The sequence below is a fragment of the Megalobrama amblycephala genome, linkage group LG4 (genome assembly GCF_018812025.1).
Source record: "Megalobrama amblycephala isolate DHTTF-2021 linkage group LG4, ASM1881202v1, whole genome shotgun sequence".
In the NCBI taxonomy this organism is placed as follows: domain Eukaryota; kingdom Metazoa; phylum Chordata; class Actinopteri; order Cypriniformes; family Xenocyprididae; genus Megalobrama; species Megalobrama amblycephala.
In genome coordinates, this window is record NC_063047.1 from 52,518,682 (window position 1) to 52,533,675 (window position 14,994).

General features: G+C 37.2%; 1 protein-coding gene across 3 annotated transcripts in view; it reads left to right on the forward strand.

Moving 5' to 3' along the window:
- ntrk2b (neurotrophic tyrosine kinase, receptor, type 2b) overlaps window positions 1-14,994 on the forward strand; it is a 48,671-nt gene that overhangs the window by 21,007 nt on the left and 12,670 nt on the right. For all 3 annotated transcript variants that reach the window (XM_048189945.1, XM_048189943.1, XM_048189944.1), the window contains exons 8-16: window positions 2,688-3,002; window positions 3,097-3,114; window positions 5,785-5,802; window positions 5,925-5,953; window positions 6,915-7,014; window positions 7,923-8,111; window positions 10,288-10,418; window positions 10,585-10,757; window positions 11,503-11,743. In XM_048189945.1, the coding sequence (XP_048045902.1) occupies window positions 2,688-3,002; window positions 3,097-3,114; window positions 5,785-5,802; window positions 5,925-5,953; window positions 6,915-7,014; window positions 7,923-8,111; window positions 10,288-10,418; window positions 10,585-10,757; window positions 11,503-11,743 (1,214 nt within the window). The remainder of the gene's footprint in view (window positions 1-2,687; window positions 3,003-3,096; window positions 3,115-5,784; window positions 5,803-5,924; window positions 5,954-6,914; window positions 7,015-7,922; window positions 8,112-10,287; window positions 10,419-10,584; window positions 10,758-11,502; window positions 11,744-14,994) is intronic.

Below are 14,994 nucleotides of genomic sequence, written 5' to 3' on the forward strand. Positions count from 1 at the left end.
TGTAATTCCCCTATACTGTTGTGTAAAGTAACTTTTGTGTAAAATAATTTTTGTGTACTGTTGTGTAAAGTAATTTTTTATTTTTAAATTCAATTTAGAGTGCATTTGTTACAATATGTTGATATAACTGTCATATGAATAATTATACAGGCCTAAAACACTATTATATTATTATTTTTATATTATTGTAATAATTGTTTGGCATCCTAAAACACAATGTAGACTGAGACAATATCATAACTAAAAAGATGTTTGAACCATCTTTCATGTCCAGGTACAAAGCTGTTTCTTTGGTCAATTTGCATACTGTGCATGGGTTGAAGCTCTTAATTTTGAGCTCTCAAACCTTAAAATGTACAAAATTTTCTTCTGGGGGGGCATGCCCCCAGACCCCCTTAGAGGAGGTACACCAAACATAGTTTTACAAATTCCAGTGGGAAATAATGTACATTTTATGAACTTTACTCAACAATACTACAACAAAGCTCCTTTCATGACAGTAAAGCTGTTAACAGAAAATTAAAATGTCATTGGGCAAAATATTTGGGCTAAGCCCCGAATGTTCACAACGTCAGGCTCCGACCCTGCTGATGACCATGAATTATTAGAAGAACAGAATAGTTTTATTCTTCTAATAGAAAGAATTAGAAAAATAGAACATGTTCCCATGTATGGGAAATTGAAAGTATCTTATATTTGAGCTTAAAAGTCACCACCCTTTGGCCTTTACAGGGGCACCATTTATAGCTCTGCATCTGGGCTTTCCTCAGCCAAAATCATGAGGTGCATCCTAATTTTAAACAGTATTGAATGAGTTCAAATGTTTGCTAGACCCTTGTTGCCTGTCTTTCCTTCACAATCTGCAAAAAAAAAAAAAAAAGAAAAAAAAAAGGCAGTTGATACTGAATGTAGGGACAATTTATTTTTGTCTACAAAACTAATTTGAAGCCTTCAAACATAAACCCTTAGATCAAAAGTGCAAGCACCATAAATTCAAGTCAAGCATGACCAAACTTTCGATTGGGACTGTAAAAATCATTCAACCTCTGATATTTTTTTCCCTTTTCCCATTATTTCAATGATGGAATGTGGTTGTTTGTTTAAGGTGAATTGGCTTCTCAGAATTTGTAATATTAATTAATGTCATTGAGCGGTCACACTCACAAACATTGTAAGTGATTAATGTTTTTCTATGATTTGTATGTTTGATGTTTTCCAAGTATATTTTGACAAATTAATAGGATTTCAAACTGAATTTGAGGCTCTGGGTCATTTGACATGAATGTGTGTGGAGATTAGATGGCTTCCTTAAAGAGAATGGTAGGCTGAACTATTGGACGGATTTTAAGAGTTCAAGATACATTTGAAAATGTGCCAAATGCTTAAGATTCAGGAAGTTTCCCCTCAAGCTATCACATTAGTCTACTGGGCCTGACAAAACTCACATTGTTGCATAATACTGCTTGAAAAACTTTTGAAACGCTTTCCCACTCAATAGTAAGCTTTAAGCCTTCTTGTAGAATTTACCCATTTTATTTTGTGTGGTTATTATTGCTACTTTTACAGTTAAAGGAATAGTTCAAACATAAAGGAAAAATTAAGATTTCAGTCCAGAATTCAGTGAATTTTCAGTGAAGATCATTTACTCACCTTCATATCATTCCAAACCATTCCAATTCCTGGAACACAAAAGCAGATGTTAAGCACAAGGTCCAAGCTGTTTAGCATACAACAAAATACACTACCATTCAAAAGGTTGGGGTCAGTAGAAATAAAATAATAGTTTTATTCAGCATGGATGCATTAACTTGTGTGCATTAAAAAAGTGACAGTAAGATTTTTACGTTGTTACAAAAAAAAATTAAAATAAAATAAATGCTCTTCTTTTGAACTTTCCTGAAAGAATCAAAGAATAATGAGAACAGTTTTATCATGATTTGGACACCAAATCAGCATATTAGAAAGATTTATGAAGAATCATGTGACTCATGAAGACTGGAGTAATGGCTGCTGGAAATTCAGCTTTGCCATCACAGAAATAAATCACATTTTAAAATATCTAGCATTTGAATGGTGTATTTGTACAGTAAACTGGGGGCTGACAAGCTTTAAATTTTAAAATATTTAAAATGTCCTGAAGCCATACAATTCATCCTTGCGATTCAAATATGGCACATTGCAAATAGAGCAGCTTGGAAATTCTGCAGGAAAATCATATGGTTTTGAATGATAAGAATTTATCTTTAAGAATTTATATTTAAGAAAGTTTTTATATGCACATAAAACTTTTATATGCTATGCTAACAAAAAATCTAATTTTTGCTTAACTTATCATCAACTTATTTATGCTTAACAAAACAGTTATCAACCAGATGCTAGTCTTTGACAACATCCTTTTATCCGTTTTGATTTTGGTTATGCATTGCATGTTTTTTCTTGTTGTTTTGTAATATTATAGTATGCCTTTTCATTTCTTATCATTCTCTTGTATTTCTCACCCTAGAATCCTTCTATATTGCCCCTCCATTCCATGTACTGTCAGACACTTTCCTTTCGTCTAACTACAGCGAAATTTTCCACATTCCTCTCGTTTACTCCTGTGGTACATCCTGTGATTACACTTCCTCTCCTCCTCCCCTCTTTCCTTCTTTCTCGTTCCTCTGTTCCTTCTTTTTCTTCTGGGCCAGTTCCCCCTACTATAGTGCAGCTGTACCAGCCTGTGAGGAACCAGGACTGGTGCATCCCTTTCACTGTGACGGGCAACCCGAAGCCTGATCTACACTGGTACCATGAGGGAAAGCTGCTGGAGGAGCAGCAGTACATCAGGACTGAAATCCATGAAATCACAGATACGGAGTACCATGGCTGTCTGCAGCTGGTCATTCCCACTCACATTCATAATGGCATTTACACACTGGTGGCCAGCAATGAGTTCGGAGAGGACAGCGGAAACGTGTCGGCACACTTCATGCACATACCTGATGTGGACCACTCAGGGACAGGTATGACTCAATAATGTGATTTATTAATATGTTATAAATAATACAGTCTATTATATTGCACAAGCAAACCGCTGTCATATTTTTGTTTCCACAGAGGCAGTGTTCTATTATGGTAAGATAATATAATGTTGTGAAACAGTATTTTGTTGAATTATAGCAAGCAAAATTTTAGATATAACAAAGTCAGCTGGATGAATCTTTTTAAAGGAAATCAGTCCCCAACAAAAAACTTTCACCCTAAAACCAAAATAAATAAATAAATTATATTTTGCATAAAGAAATCTTTTTAAAACCGTTAAGATTTTTAGCATAGTGACATTAAGCACATTCTCCCACCAAATTTTTCATTATGGTGTAATTGTAATATCAAATCCAAGGAGGAAGAAGGTAGAAGAAAGTACCATGGTTACCCATTGCATCCTCCCATGGTGGGAGGAGCCATGGTGGAGACTTGGCTGATGACACCCAGGGGACAACTAACAGAAACAGAGAGCAGATGGGACAAGGCAACACCGATGGTCCTGGAGGCCGAGGCGTAACCCTAGGGACGAGAGTCCGAGGTGGAGCCAGGGTGCCTGAGGACTGAGGCGGAGCCAGTGGAACTGAGGTGGAGCCAGACGAATGAAGCACAGCAGACAGCTCATAAGTCTGTGGCAGGGTTACATCTGACCAAAGCAGAGCCAGAGGGACGAGGGAGCCCGGTGGAGCTGTAAGGACGATGGTATCTGGTGGAGCTGAGGGAGGGAGGAGCCGAGGTGGAGTCAACAGGTCGATGGACTGAGGTGGAGTGAGGGGATCAGCCTCTGGAGGCGGAGCCGGGGGATCAACTGAAGATCCACACAACTGAGTGGCACTAGAGGAGAAGTCGAGAGGCTGAAGGAAACTACCAGAGACGGGGCTGACGGACTGGCTGAATCATGGAGCGGAGGAGGGAGAGGGAGGCTGGTTGGGATCAATGATGATGACAGAATTTGTACAGGGTGACGAAACAGGCTTTATGTTGAGCAAAACAAGTGGCGATGAACACATAGAAGACTTAGAGCTGGGCGGGACCAGCGGCAATGATGAAGGTCAGTAACAGCTCACCCTCAGTGGCGGGAGCATGGGCTCGACCATTCCCTCAAACTCCACTAACACTCCCACGGTGGCACAGGATGTTGCCAGCTCACACACCTGGTCAGGCTCACTGTGGGGCTCAGTCTCCGGTGCAATAGTTGGCTCAGTCCTCTTGTCTGGCTCGTCCATTGCGAAAGATTTGAGCTCTGGCTTAATGTCTGTGCATAGCGTGGGGGGTGGTTGGCTGGGCTCTGGATCTGGTGCGGTGACGGGTGCAAGGTGGGTCTGGATGATGGTGATGGTATGCCTTTTAGGGATGTGTGCAACAACTAATTTCATAAATGTTTGAACAGAAATTTTGCAACTGACTAGTCTAAACCTCACCCCACCTAGTTTTAAAAAGATAAAATAAAAATAAAGCACAACATTAAATGTGCAAAAAAATGTAAACGACTAGTATTTCCAAGTCGACTAGCAGTATTGTTTAATCAACTAGTCGAATAGTCTCACACATCCCTAATCTCTTTCAGCTTTGCCCACAGTAAAAGAGGATCCATGCACCCATAGCGCAAAATTGATGCACTCAGCTAAAGTCTAGTAGGTATTCCCCTGGGGCATCAGGAAGCGGATTTTATTGTCCAGCCTGCACCTGAAACCCTCCATAAGGGTGTAGTCTCGCAGGGGGTGCGATGACAGATGTTAATGAATTCCTCCACATACTCCTCCATTGCTGTGCCACTTTGGAAAATAAAAATAATGGTTTCTCCTGGCCTGTCAAAGTTCACCAATGGGGCTATATTAGTAACCGCTATACTCATAACTTTTTTTAAGGCCCAGTATTCTGTAATGTCTAAACAAAGAGGAAGAAGGTAGATGAAGTAGATCCAAATATATATAATATATATTAATATAAAGTAAACTCAGGTAATGTAATATCGAAGAACACAAACAAACAGTGTGCCATGCACAAACAATACCAGACGATGAATGGGAACTAAAGAGGAACTTAAATACACAGTGGTGATAAATGAAATACAGACAGGTCTGCTGATTAATCAGATGATGAATAACCTTGGTAACTGGTGACAAAGGGAACATAGGAACACAGAAAACAGGAAACAAAGATGAGTGAACTAAAAGTCCTTGAAAATGAAACTAAGACAAGCTAAACTGAATGTAATTATGACAGTAGTGAAAACATCTCATTCTTAATTTCATACTGAAGTGAAAAGAAAACCATCCTGTTAGCACACAATTATTTATTTTAAATTATTATTGTAAGTTAAGTTCAGTACAACAATACTATACTTGTAATTTTACTTTACAGTGCACATTTATAAATAATTTAGCATAAACTTAAAGTAATACATATTGTATTGAAGCAATTACAGATTTTTTTTTGCACTACAATAGACTACTGGCATTTGGGGTTTGTGCTTAATTGTCATGAAAATAATGCCACAATGCAAAAAAATCATTGCAGTTCTAAAAAGAGAGTTTATTTAAGACTGCATTTTCTTTATGCATACTATAATTTCTTATGATAATGGAGTGAAATATTTCATATACATTACTTATCAGTTTTCAATAGATTTACCCAGCTGCTTTTTATAACACATAAAAAAATAAATAAATAAAAACAGAGATAAAATAGAATTTGTAGAATGTTATTTATCATTGTTAAATTCATTTCAATTTTTCTTTCCATTTAAATGATGTAACACAGACACAACATTTAGTCCAGGTAAGACTGTTCTTTCCTTTATCGCTCACCATTTATATGTATTTGTTCAAACCTTCAGATTTTGATAGTTTTGAACTGCAATTGTATACTTAGTGTTATTTGTTTTGTCTGCCTTCTCAAAGAAACCCCACCACTGGAGGACAAAGTTGCGGTATGTATTTGTATAGAGTGATTAAAGGAATATTCAAGATTAAATACATTTTGAATTCTATCGATCAATAGCTGTGGTCTGCTGTCAGTTACTATAGAAAGTTATTTTTTCAGTTTGTACTTACACTGGAAGTCAGTGGGACCAGCTTTCCAGAGAGTTTGAAATCAGAAATATGACTCTTGTACTTTTGTTTAAGAGCTGTAAATCTGTATCTGTAAAGTCTAAATTAGAGGCAGTTGTGGCCTAATGGTTTAGAGAGTCAGAGGGTTAGAGAGGGTTCGATTCGCAATAATGTAAGTAGGGGAGTGAATGAACAGCGCTCTCTTCCATCCTCAATACCTACTACGACTGAGCACCTAACCCCCAATCACTCCAAATGGCTGCCAACTGCTCCGAGTGTGTGTTTACATGGTTTGCAGTGTGCGTGTTCACTGCTCCATGTGTATGCACTAACTTGAATGGGTTAAACAAATAGATAATACAATTTCCAAGTATGGGTTACAATACTGGCCTTCATATCACATCACTCCTGTCACTCACTCCTATTTTTTTTTTTTTGTTGTTGTTTTTTTGAGGTGGGATTACTTTTCTAGGTGGTTGAATTTTCCTCCCAAAGACTTCCTTTGTAAGAACACATTCTTTTTTGTTTGTTTTTACAAACTAAGAGACTAGTCAAATTATTTTCAGTGGCAATTGACAGCAAGGCTCAGTTACTGTTGACAGAGTTTAACATATATTCACTAGGAATATTCCATTAATTGTTTGATGTATTATTGGACCATTTACATTTGATGTAACATTGTAGAAGCAAGTGATTTCAATATATAAGTGACTTTCTTTGAATACAATGTTACTTCTATAAATTATAAATATAGTTTACTGTACTAAATCAATTCAAACTGACCCTAGATTGGAGACATGCTTGCTAGAGTAAAATCAACTGTGTGTTTTTATATTCTAGGTTTACATAGTGGTTGGGATAGCTGGGGTTGCTTTAACTGGATGCATCCTCATGTTAGTTTTCCTCAAATATGGTAGAAGCTCCAAGTTTGGTATGAAAGGTAAGTGCATCATTTAAACTGTTTCACTTTCAACATGAAATCAAAATGGACCCTATTTACCTTCTTAAGACATATACCTGGTGTTTGATGCTTCCAGGTATGTTATTCCAAATAAATTTAGGCATTGTTTTAGGGGCTGTTTACACACCACCATTTTCAACTAAAAACGGAAAAAGTTTTGGGGGCCTGAAAACGCAAACTTTTAAAAATGGGTTTCAAAGTGCAAGTTTTTGAAAACTATACTATTATCGTCTACATGTAAACTGCAAAAACACAAATTTGTGAAAACGGTGACATCATGCACATGCGTATTAGATGTTTAGTCTATAGGCGCGTAGAGTTTCTTTGGCCTGACATTCATTATACAGCATTTTTAGTTGTTTAGTTAGTAGCTTTCACGGATCCGTGTGAACAGGGATTTTATTGACAACGCTGTTGTCTTTACGCAAAAAACGCAAAGGAAAAATGTTTCCGTTTTTAGTGCATCATTGTCATGTAAACATACCCTTAGTTAACTTTCAGGTCTGGCTCTATTCTAATATGGAACACCCACTTTTCACAATCCACTCTGTTCTCATTTGAAAAAAATATGTCCTGGCCTATATTTCTTTCTAGTTGAATATCTTGTTAGAAATACATCACATTATGGAAGTAAAAAGGCTTTATTACTGGCAAGCAGATAACTTGATCTATTACAGTAACATACAAACCACAAATATAGAATAATAACAGAATAATACAGAATAATATGAATTTTAATATTTATTCATTCATCATAAGTTGTTTTCTCTCGTAATAATACACTTTTTTAACACATTTATATGTTTATTCATGTGTACTGACCATGCGAATGCTTTTTATTTCTATGGATTATTGTATTGTCTGGGTTTTTTTGCCCTCTCCACCAGGCTCCTCATCTGTCATCAGTAATGACGACGACTCGGCCAGCCCGCTCCACCACGTTTCCAATGGCAACAACACGCCATCATCTTCAGAGATGGGCCCAGATGCCGTTATTATTGGAATGACAAAGATTCCAGTCATCGAGAACCCCCAGTACTTCCGCAACCCTGGCAGTATGCTGAAATCGGACACTCGTGAGTTGCCGTGGAGTGCTGGGCCGTCAGCGGCCCCACTCCATCTTCTGCAATACATTCCAGCCTAGGTTGCCACTGGTCAGTTGTCATAGTAACCTCCCCTTCTATCACCATGGCGATGATATCAGGGGTGGCTGACGCTGTGTAACTTAATCACTGTTAGACTGTAGATTTCTGCAAGCATTCTTCATTTAAATTTCAGGATCCAACGCAGTCTTACCAACACCTGATCAGTCATTAGTGGTGTTTGCTAAGGCAAGCATCCCACAGGGCTGGTCATAATTAAGTCTGCATGACATCAAAATTTACCCAATTTATTTTGTTATTGCATGTTACTGGTAATGCTTATTATGAATGATTAATATATATATATATATATATATATATATATATATATATATATATATATATACCTCTAATAGTGTCTATCTTAAATCAGAATACCATAAATTGAGTCACATCTCTCTGAGTCACTTCTCTCTGCTGATGTATGCAAAGCCGCGCCAGGGTTATCATTAACTAGCTTACTTAAGTAAGACACTAAAACCATAAAAAAATAATTACTTGAAATAAAATAAACATTAACTGGAATATATTAAAATATAAAAAACATATTTTATTTTACTTAGTTTCCAAGGCAAAATTTATAAACTAAAAAAAAAAAAAAACACTAATAAAAATGACAAAAACACACGACAAAATTACTAAACCTTTAACTAAAATAAAAATTAAAACATGAAAAATATGAAAATAAAATATAAAAACATTAACATATTATATAATAACATCAAAAAAAAACAAAAAACTATAAAACTATATTAGTATATCAATGATTCTAAAATAACACTGGGACATGCTGCAGTGATTAATCCAATCACATTCCAGTCACCATTCCAGAAAACAAGCTCACTTTTTACAATCCAATTAACAACTGATAGATAAACTCAAGTCCCGTCCTACGTTTTCTCTCTAAAGTAAAGTAGTAAACTTCTGTTTTTTGCTTACTTTAATGACTGAACAACAATACTTATTTTCACCTTGTTGGATGATTAAATGGGCTAAACAATCTCATAGATCATTAAGTAACACCCTGACAGCTGTCCAGAATGCCCTAGGTTTTATATGAAGAGCCATCACTCAAATGTTTTTGGAAATAGTAAAAATCTAGTTTTATTGGGGACATATCATAAAAATCGGACTTTTGCCGTGTTTAAGTGCTATAATCGGGTCCCCAGTGCATCTACCAACCCAGAAAACGTAAAAAAAGGACAACCCAGTAACTTTGTTTTGGTAAGCTTTTCTCTGCAAGCATGTGAAAAAAATGAGCTGCTCAGATGTTGCTCCCCTTGTGACGTAGGAAGGGGATCTTACAATATCACCACCCTTTAATCTGCACGTTTCCACCCATGGCACCATCATTTTGCAAAAAGGATGTACCAGTTCTAACGGCATGGCAACATTTTGAGCAAAGCATGCTAACTGTTCTGTTGTTGACAAGCACAGAACACTATTTAGAGTCTCGTTAGCTTGGATAGCCTGCAAGTTCACCATGGCAAGTTTGATTGCTAAAAATTGATAAAAAGTGATATTTTGGAAAAAATATTAGACCACTCACAGCATTTAATAGCAATCATAAACGTTAGCCTGGTGTGTATGGCTCTGTTTGACAAACAGGTATGCTATATATAGGATAGTGGGCAACCATACGGGTTTTGCACAAAAGATTAACATGACGGCACATGCTAGACGATGAGTTGAATCAGCTCCACAGCAACTACGTACATTTATCCACTAACCATTCAGAAATGTCCAGTTGCATTCTAAAAGTTGTAACTTCTTCCTGAGTCTCTCCATCAGTGTCCGACTTGAACAATGTAAGGTTTGAACAATGTAATGCTGAACACTGTTACTGACAGTTGTCATTTTGGCTGTGTGAGATTCTCCAGCTTTGTTGTTGTTGAGCAACCAAAGCATGAGCTGTTAAAGCTCTGCCCTCTTTTGGAAAGCAGGCAGGGAGCAGCAGCATATTTGCATTTAAAGAGACACACACAAAAACTGCATTTTTTTGCTCACACCCAAATAGGGGCAAATTTGACAAGCTATAATAAATTATCTGGGGGATATTTTTAGAAGAAACTTCAACAGACACAAACTATAAGTGTTCTTTGTTTTGCAGTTGTCCAACACATAAAGCGTCACAACATTCTGCTAAAGAGGGAGCTTGGAGAAGGGGCTTTTGGGAAAGTGTTCTTGGCAGAATGCTACAATTTGTCTCCTGACCAAGAGAAGATTTTAGTGGCTGTTAAGGTATGGTATATTTGCACAACAAAACATTCATTGAAATTACAAGTAAGACACAATAAGAAATAATACAAGTGCATATATATATTTGTGTGTGTGTGTGTATATATATATATATATATATATATATATATATATGAAAGAGATAATACATGGCTTTCTTATCTCACAGACTCTGAAAGAGGCCAGTGAAAGTGGGCGAGCAGATTTCCACCGAGAGGCGGAGCTCCTGACCAACTTGCAGCATGATCACATTGTCAAGTTTTATGGCGTGTGTGTAGAAAGTGACCCCCTCATCATGGTGTTTGAGTACATGAAACATGGGGACCTCAACAAGTTTCTCAGGTTTGCATGAGAGCGTTTATCACACCCACACATACAGGTTTTATAAACACTGATGTTCTGAGTTACATACAAGTTAAAGGGATAGTTCACCCTAAAATAATTTTACCCACTCTTATGTTGTTTCAAAACTTTTTGACTTTTAACTTTTGTCCTTAAAGTGAAAGTTAGTAGGGTCCAAAACTGCCTTGCTCCAAAAAAAAAAAAATACTTTTTTCCCAAAAAATCGTCTTATGTATTCTGCAGAAAAACAAAGTCATACAGATTTGTAAAGCAAATATTTGTCTACAGCAATGCATATACAATGGAAATGTGAAGCTTATAATTCTAAAGAACATGGATTATTTCAATAAAGAAATTGTTCATTTGAACTGTAAAGTTTGTCTAAGCTAGTTGAAAAACTAAATATATGGCATTACATGGTTAGATGACAAATTTATTTCTATTTCTAAATTTTAATAAGTTCAAAACTTATTTTTTTTCTTCTTTTTTTGCTTAATCTGTTTACTAAACTTTTACAATAAAAACAGGATACAGGTACAAGAAAATAGTGAAAACTAAAACAAAAAACAAAAACAAATAAAAAACAATGCATAATTACAGAGTGCATGTTAAGCATTTAGAAATATTAGTTCAAAAATTATATTATGTAAACGTGTGTTTGTGTGTCATTCACTCCCTGATCTCCAACTTTTCATACTCATGATCATACACATATTCTCATCCTCTCTCTCTCTCTCTCTCAAAGGGCGCATGGTCCAGATGCGGTGCTGATGGCGGACGGACAGCAGAGTTTGTTGGTGGAGTTGACTCAACCTCAGATGCTGCACATTGCTCAGCAGATAGCAGCAGGCATGGTGTATCTGGCTTCACAGCATTTTGTGCACAGAGACTTGGCCACACGCAACTGCTTGGTAGGAGAGAACCTGCTTGTCAAGATTGGAGACTTTGGCATGTCCAGAGATGTGTACAGCACCGACTACTATAGGGTAAGTTTGGATCACCTTGGAAATGTCCATATCGCAATAATCCTTTTGGTCTGAGGAACCCAAAATCTACTACAAATTTCTTATTTCATTTAAATCTTAATGCATAACTACATTATGATCATATAGTAATAAATTAATTATATAAAATGAAGTATTGATAATAAATTCCTTTAAACAAACATGAACAACATTATTAACCCTTTGACGTGTACAATCATACCGGTGTGATTAGAACGTTCAGTGTGTCACATGATCAACTGCTAAATTCAAATGTGCTTTCACTCTTTGGCTGGCACTGAACCAGAGACAGACATGCTCAGCACTTGTCATATCTCACAACTATTCAATGTTTTCAACCACATAATGTTTATTTTAGGTTTCAGATATTTAAATACACATAAGTTAGCAAAACTACAATGACTGGAAGGGGACATGTTCGGTTCTCTTAGTTTTGTCATGGCCATGACATATTAACTCATGGGACGTGATAATATGTTGTGGCCATGAGATCATTTTGTTGAGGTAACAATATCCTTATGTCATGGCCACACGACGTAAAGTCATGGCCTCGAGATCCTATGTTGTGGAAACAACATCTATTTCTCATGGCCACGAGTTAAATGCGAAAACAACATAGTGCCCTAGAATTATCAGAAACGGCCTAATATTTATAGGATCTCGAGGCCATTACTTTACATCCCGTGGCCCTGACATAAGGATGTTGTTACCATGACTAATCACATTCCTTAAGTTCATATGTCGTGGCCATGACAAAACTAAGTGAACCGAACATGTCCCCTCCCTGTCACCATACAAAACAATACATTTATAGTTTGTAAAACACACACTGATGTCTATGGAAGCGGCAATAACAATTCTTTCAATTATAAATTGACAACGTGTTCTATTCATATCAGATACACATTGTATAGGTAACTATAAAAGTTACTGTATTCTTCTCCCACTTCACCGGCCACTAACTTTTATGTATTTTGGGAGAAGCAGATGAATTTACATGTTGTAAATCCGACAGATACAATTCTCTGAATTGCGGTGCAAACTAACGTGGCGGCGGCCATCGCGCGTTATAGATCAGCTAACATGATCATTATAAAGGTTTTTAAATGACAACACATTCACTTATATGTATTTGAGAATCGGAATATCAGGTAGTTGATGACATAGTTAAGTTTGTGAATATTCTGAATAATAAAAGAAAAACAAAATAAAAGCAATCAGTGTGTCATGACAAGCATGACGCGTTGCCATGGAAATAATAAGACGATACCTTCTAAAGTAATGGTTGTCTTAAAAAAACTCACACTGGGGGGTCAGCTTGAATATTTTAAACTTGCGTATGAATGGGTTAACAACATTATCCACCTTATAGATTGGAGGGACAGATTAATCATTAACCAATATGAATTTTTCACCGGTTGATTATTAAAGTGCCCCTATTATGCTTTTTCATATACTACCTTTCATGCAATGTTTACTGTAGCTGTCTGTGAATGTAAAAGATCTGCAAAGTTGTGAAGCTGAAAGTGCACAATAAATACAAAGTTCTGTCATGAAACTCTAGATGGCGCAGGCTAATAGGTCCTTTAACTCAATCTGCTCATAAACACATCATTTTCTGTAGGGCACAGCTGATTGGTTCCTGTTGTATCAGTAGCCAATGAGCTTGTGTGCTCAACCTTCAAAATACTTTGATAGCATTGCCTTAGTAGTGCAGCACACTTCAGAAACCCTCCACCTTCCCCAGCTCCACCTGTATAGATCTGCTACAGGTAATTCATGTACGCTATGTTGTACAGCAGCAGCATCTCTTACTTGCTCACAGCAGCGTGTTGCGTATGTATTGGCTGTATGTATTGGCAAGTCCCGTACTTACTCTGCAGCAGCAGCAATAACGACAGAAATAAAGTTATTGTCTCTCAAAAACTTTGGACCGCTTAAACGAGTCATCAGGAATTGGAATCCCACATCTGGTAACACAAAATACGTACTTTTGTGTTTTATATTGTGCTAGGTCTCTGGCTAACCGGCTAACTCACATTATTACTGTCTTACTGAAATATTTCTGCTAATCAGCTGTGGCCCACTATTACCTAAATTTATGTCCATTAGGCCATGTGTCCACCAAAGCGTTTTTAGCCATCTGAAAACGCTAGGCGCTCTGCTTAAAACGCCAATCTGTGAGCACTTAAGAGCGCTTCAGCTGCGCAGCATTTTTTTTCAGTTGAGACGCTTTGTTGCTATGATACGGAATATCCGCGGCACTGTTACTTATAACTGATTTTGCAGGTAATTTGTTTCCGACTAAAAATGTTGACACATTGGAATTATTTGATATGTATGTTCGGAGACCAGCAATATTAATTTCTCATCCATTTTGTTTCGTTCTCTGTTTGTTGATGACGCTGTACAGCAAGACTGTTGTGACAGTTGGTCGGTGTTGTATTTGTCCCGCCCCTCCTCCACTCTGATTGGATGGCTGAATAAAAAGTGACAGTGATGAGTGCAGTGTTTTACTCAAAGTTGAACATTCTCCAAACTCGAGGTGACCAGTAAAAAACGCTGAGCTCTCAGCGCTTGAGCGTGAAAAAGATGCTCAGTGCCTCGTTACGCTCCTGCCGTTTAAAAAATGCGGCATTTCCATTGAAAGCAATTGAAAAAGTAAATGATGGAGCAAGATTTGTTTTACAAACTTTAATGTTACATCAGTCTTTCATGTTAGTGCTAGGCTAACGTATACACCGTTATTTATACAGATAATGATACAGTTCCCACATGTGCACACTCCAATGCCTCCTTTCACTTGATCTGTATCTGCCATTGGAATGAACGGGCAGTCCCAAAAATTAATAGCATTTGAGTATGGCGTTATTTTACTGTCAATTGTCGAGAGCACATTATTGTGACGCGAGAGCATATCAATGTAATGCGCGAGCGCAAATCTGTCCGCTCGCGTGCGGATTTCCTCTGCTCTCGCGCAAATCTGTCCGCTCGCGCGCAGTGCTCTCTTATGAACTGCCTCTCCTCTCGCTCAGATATTGCGTGTGCACGCTCAAACTGTTTCCTGCGTGCTCAAACGTGTCCTGCGCGCTCAAACTGCACATGTGCGCTCACGAATCTCTCCGTGCTCTTGCAGAAATTAATTTGCTTTTGGATTAAATCTAAAATTCAACACAAAACGTATGACCACAATAACTTTAAGAAACATTTTTTGTTTGTTTGTTTAGATAAAT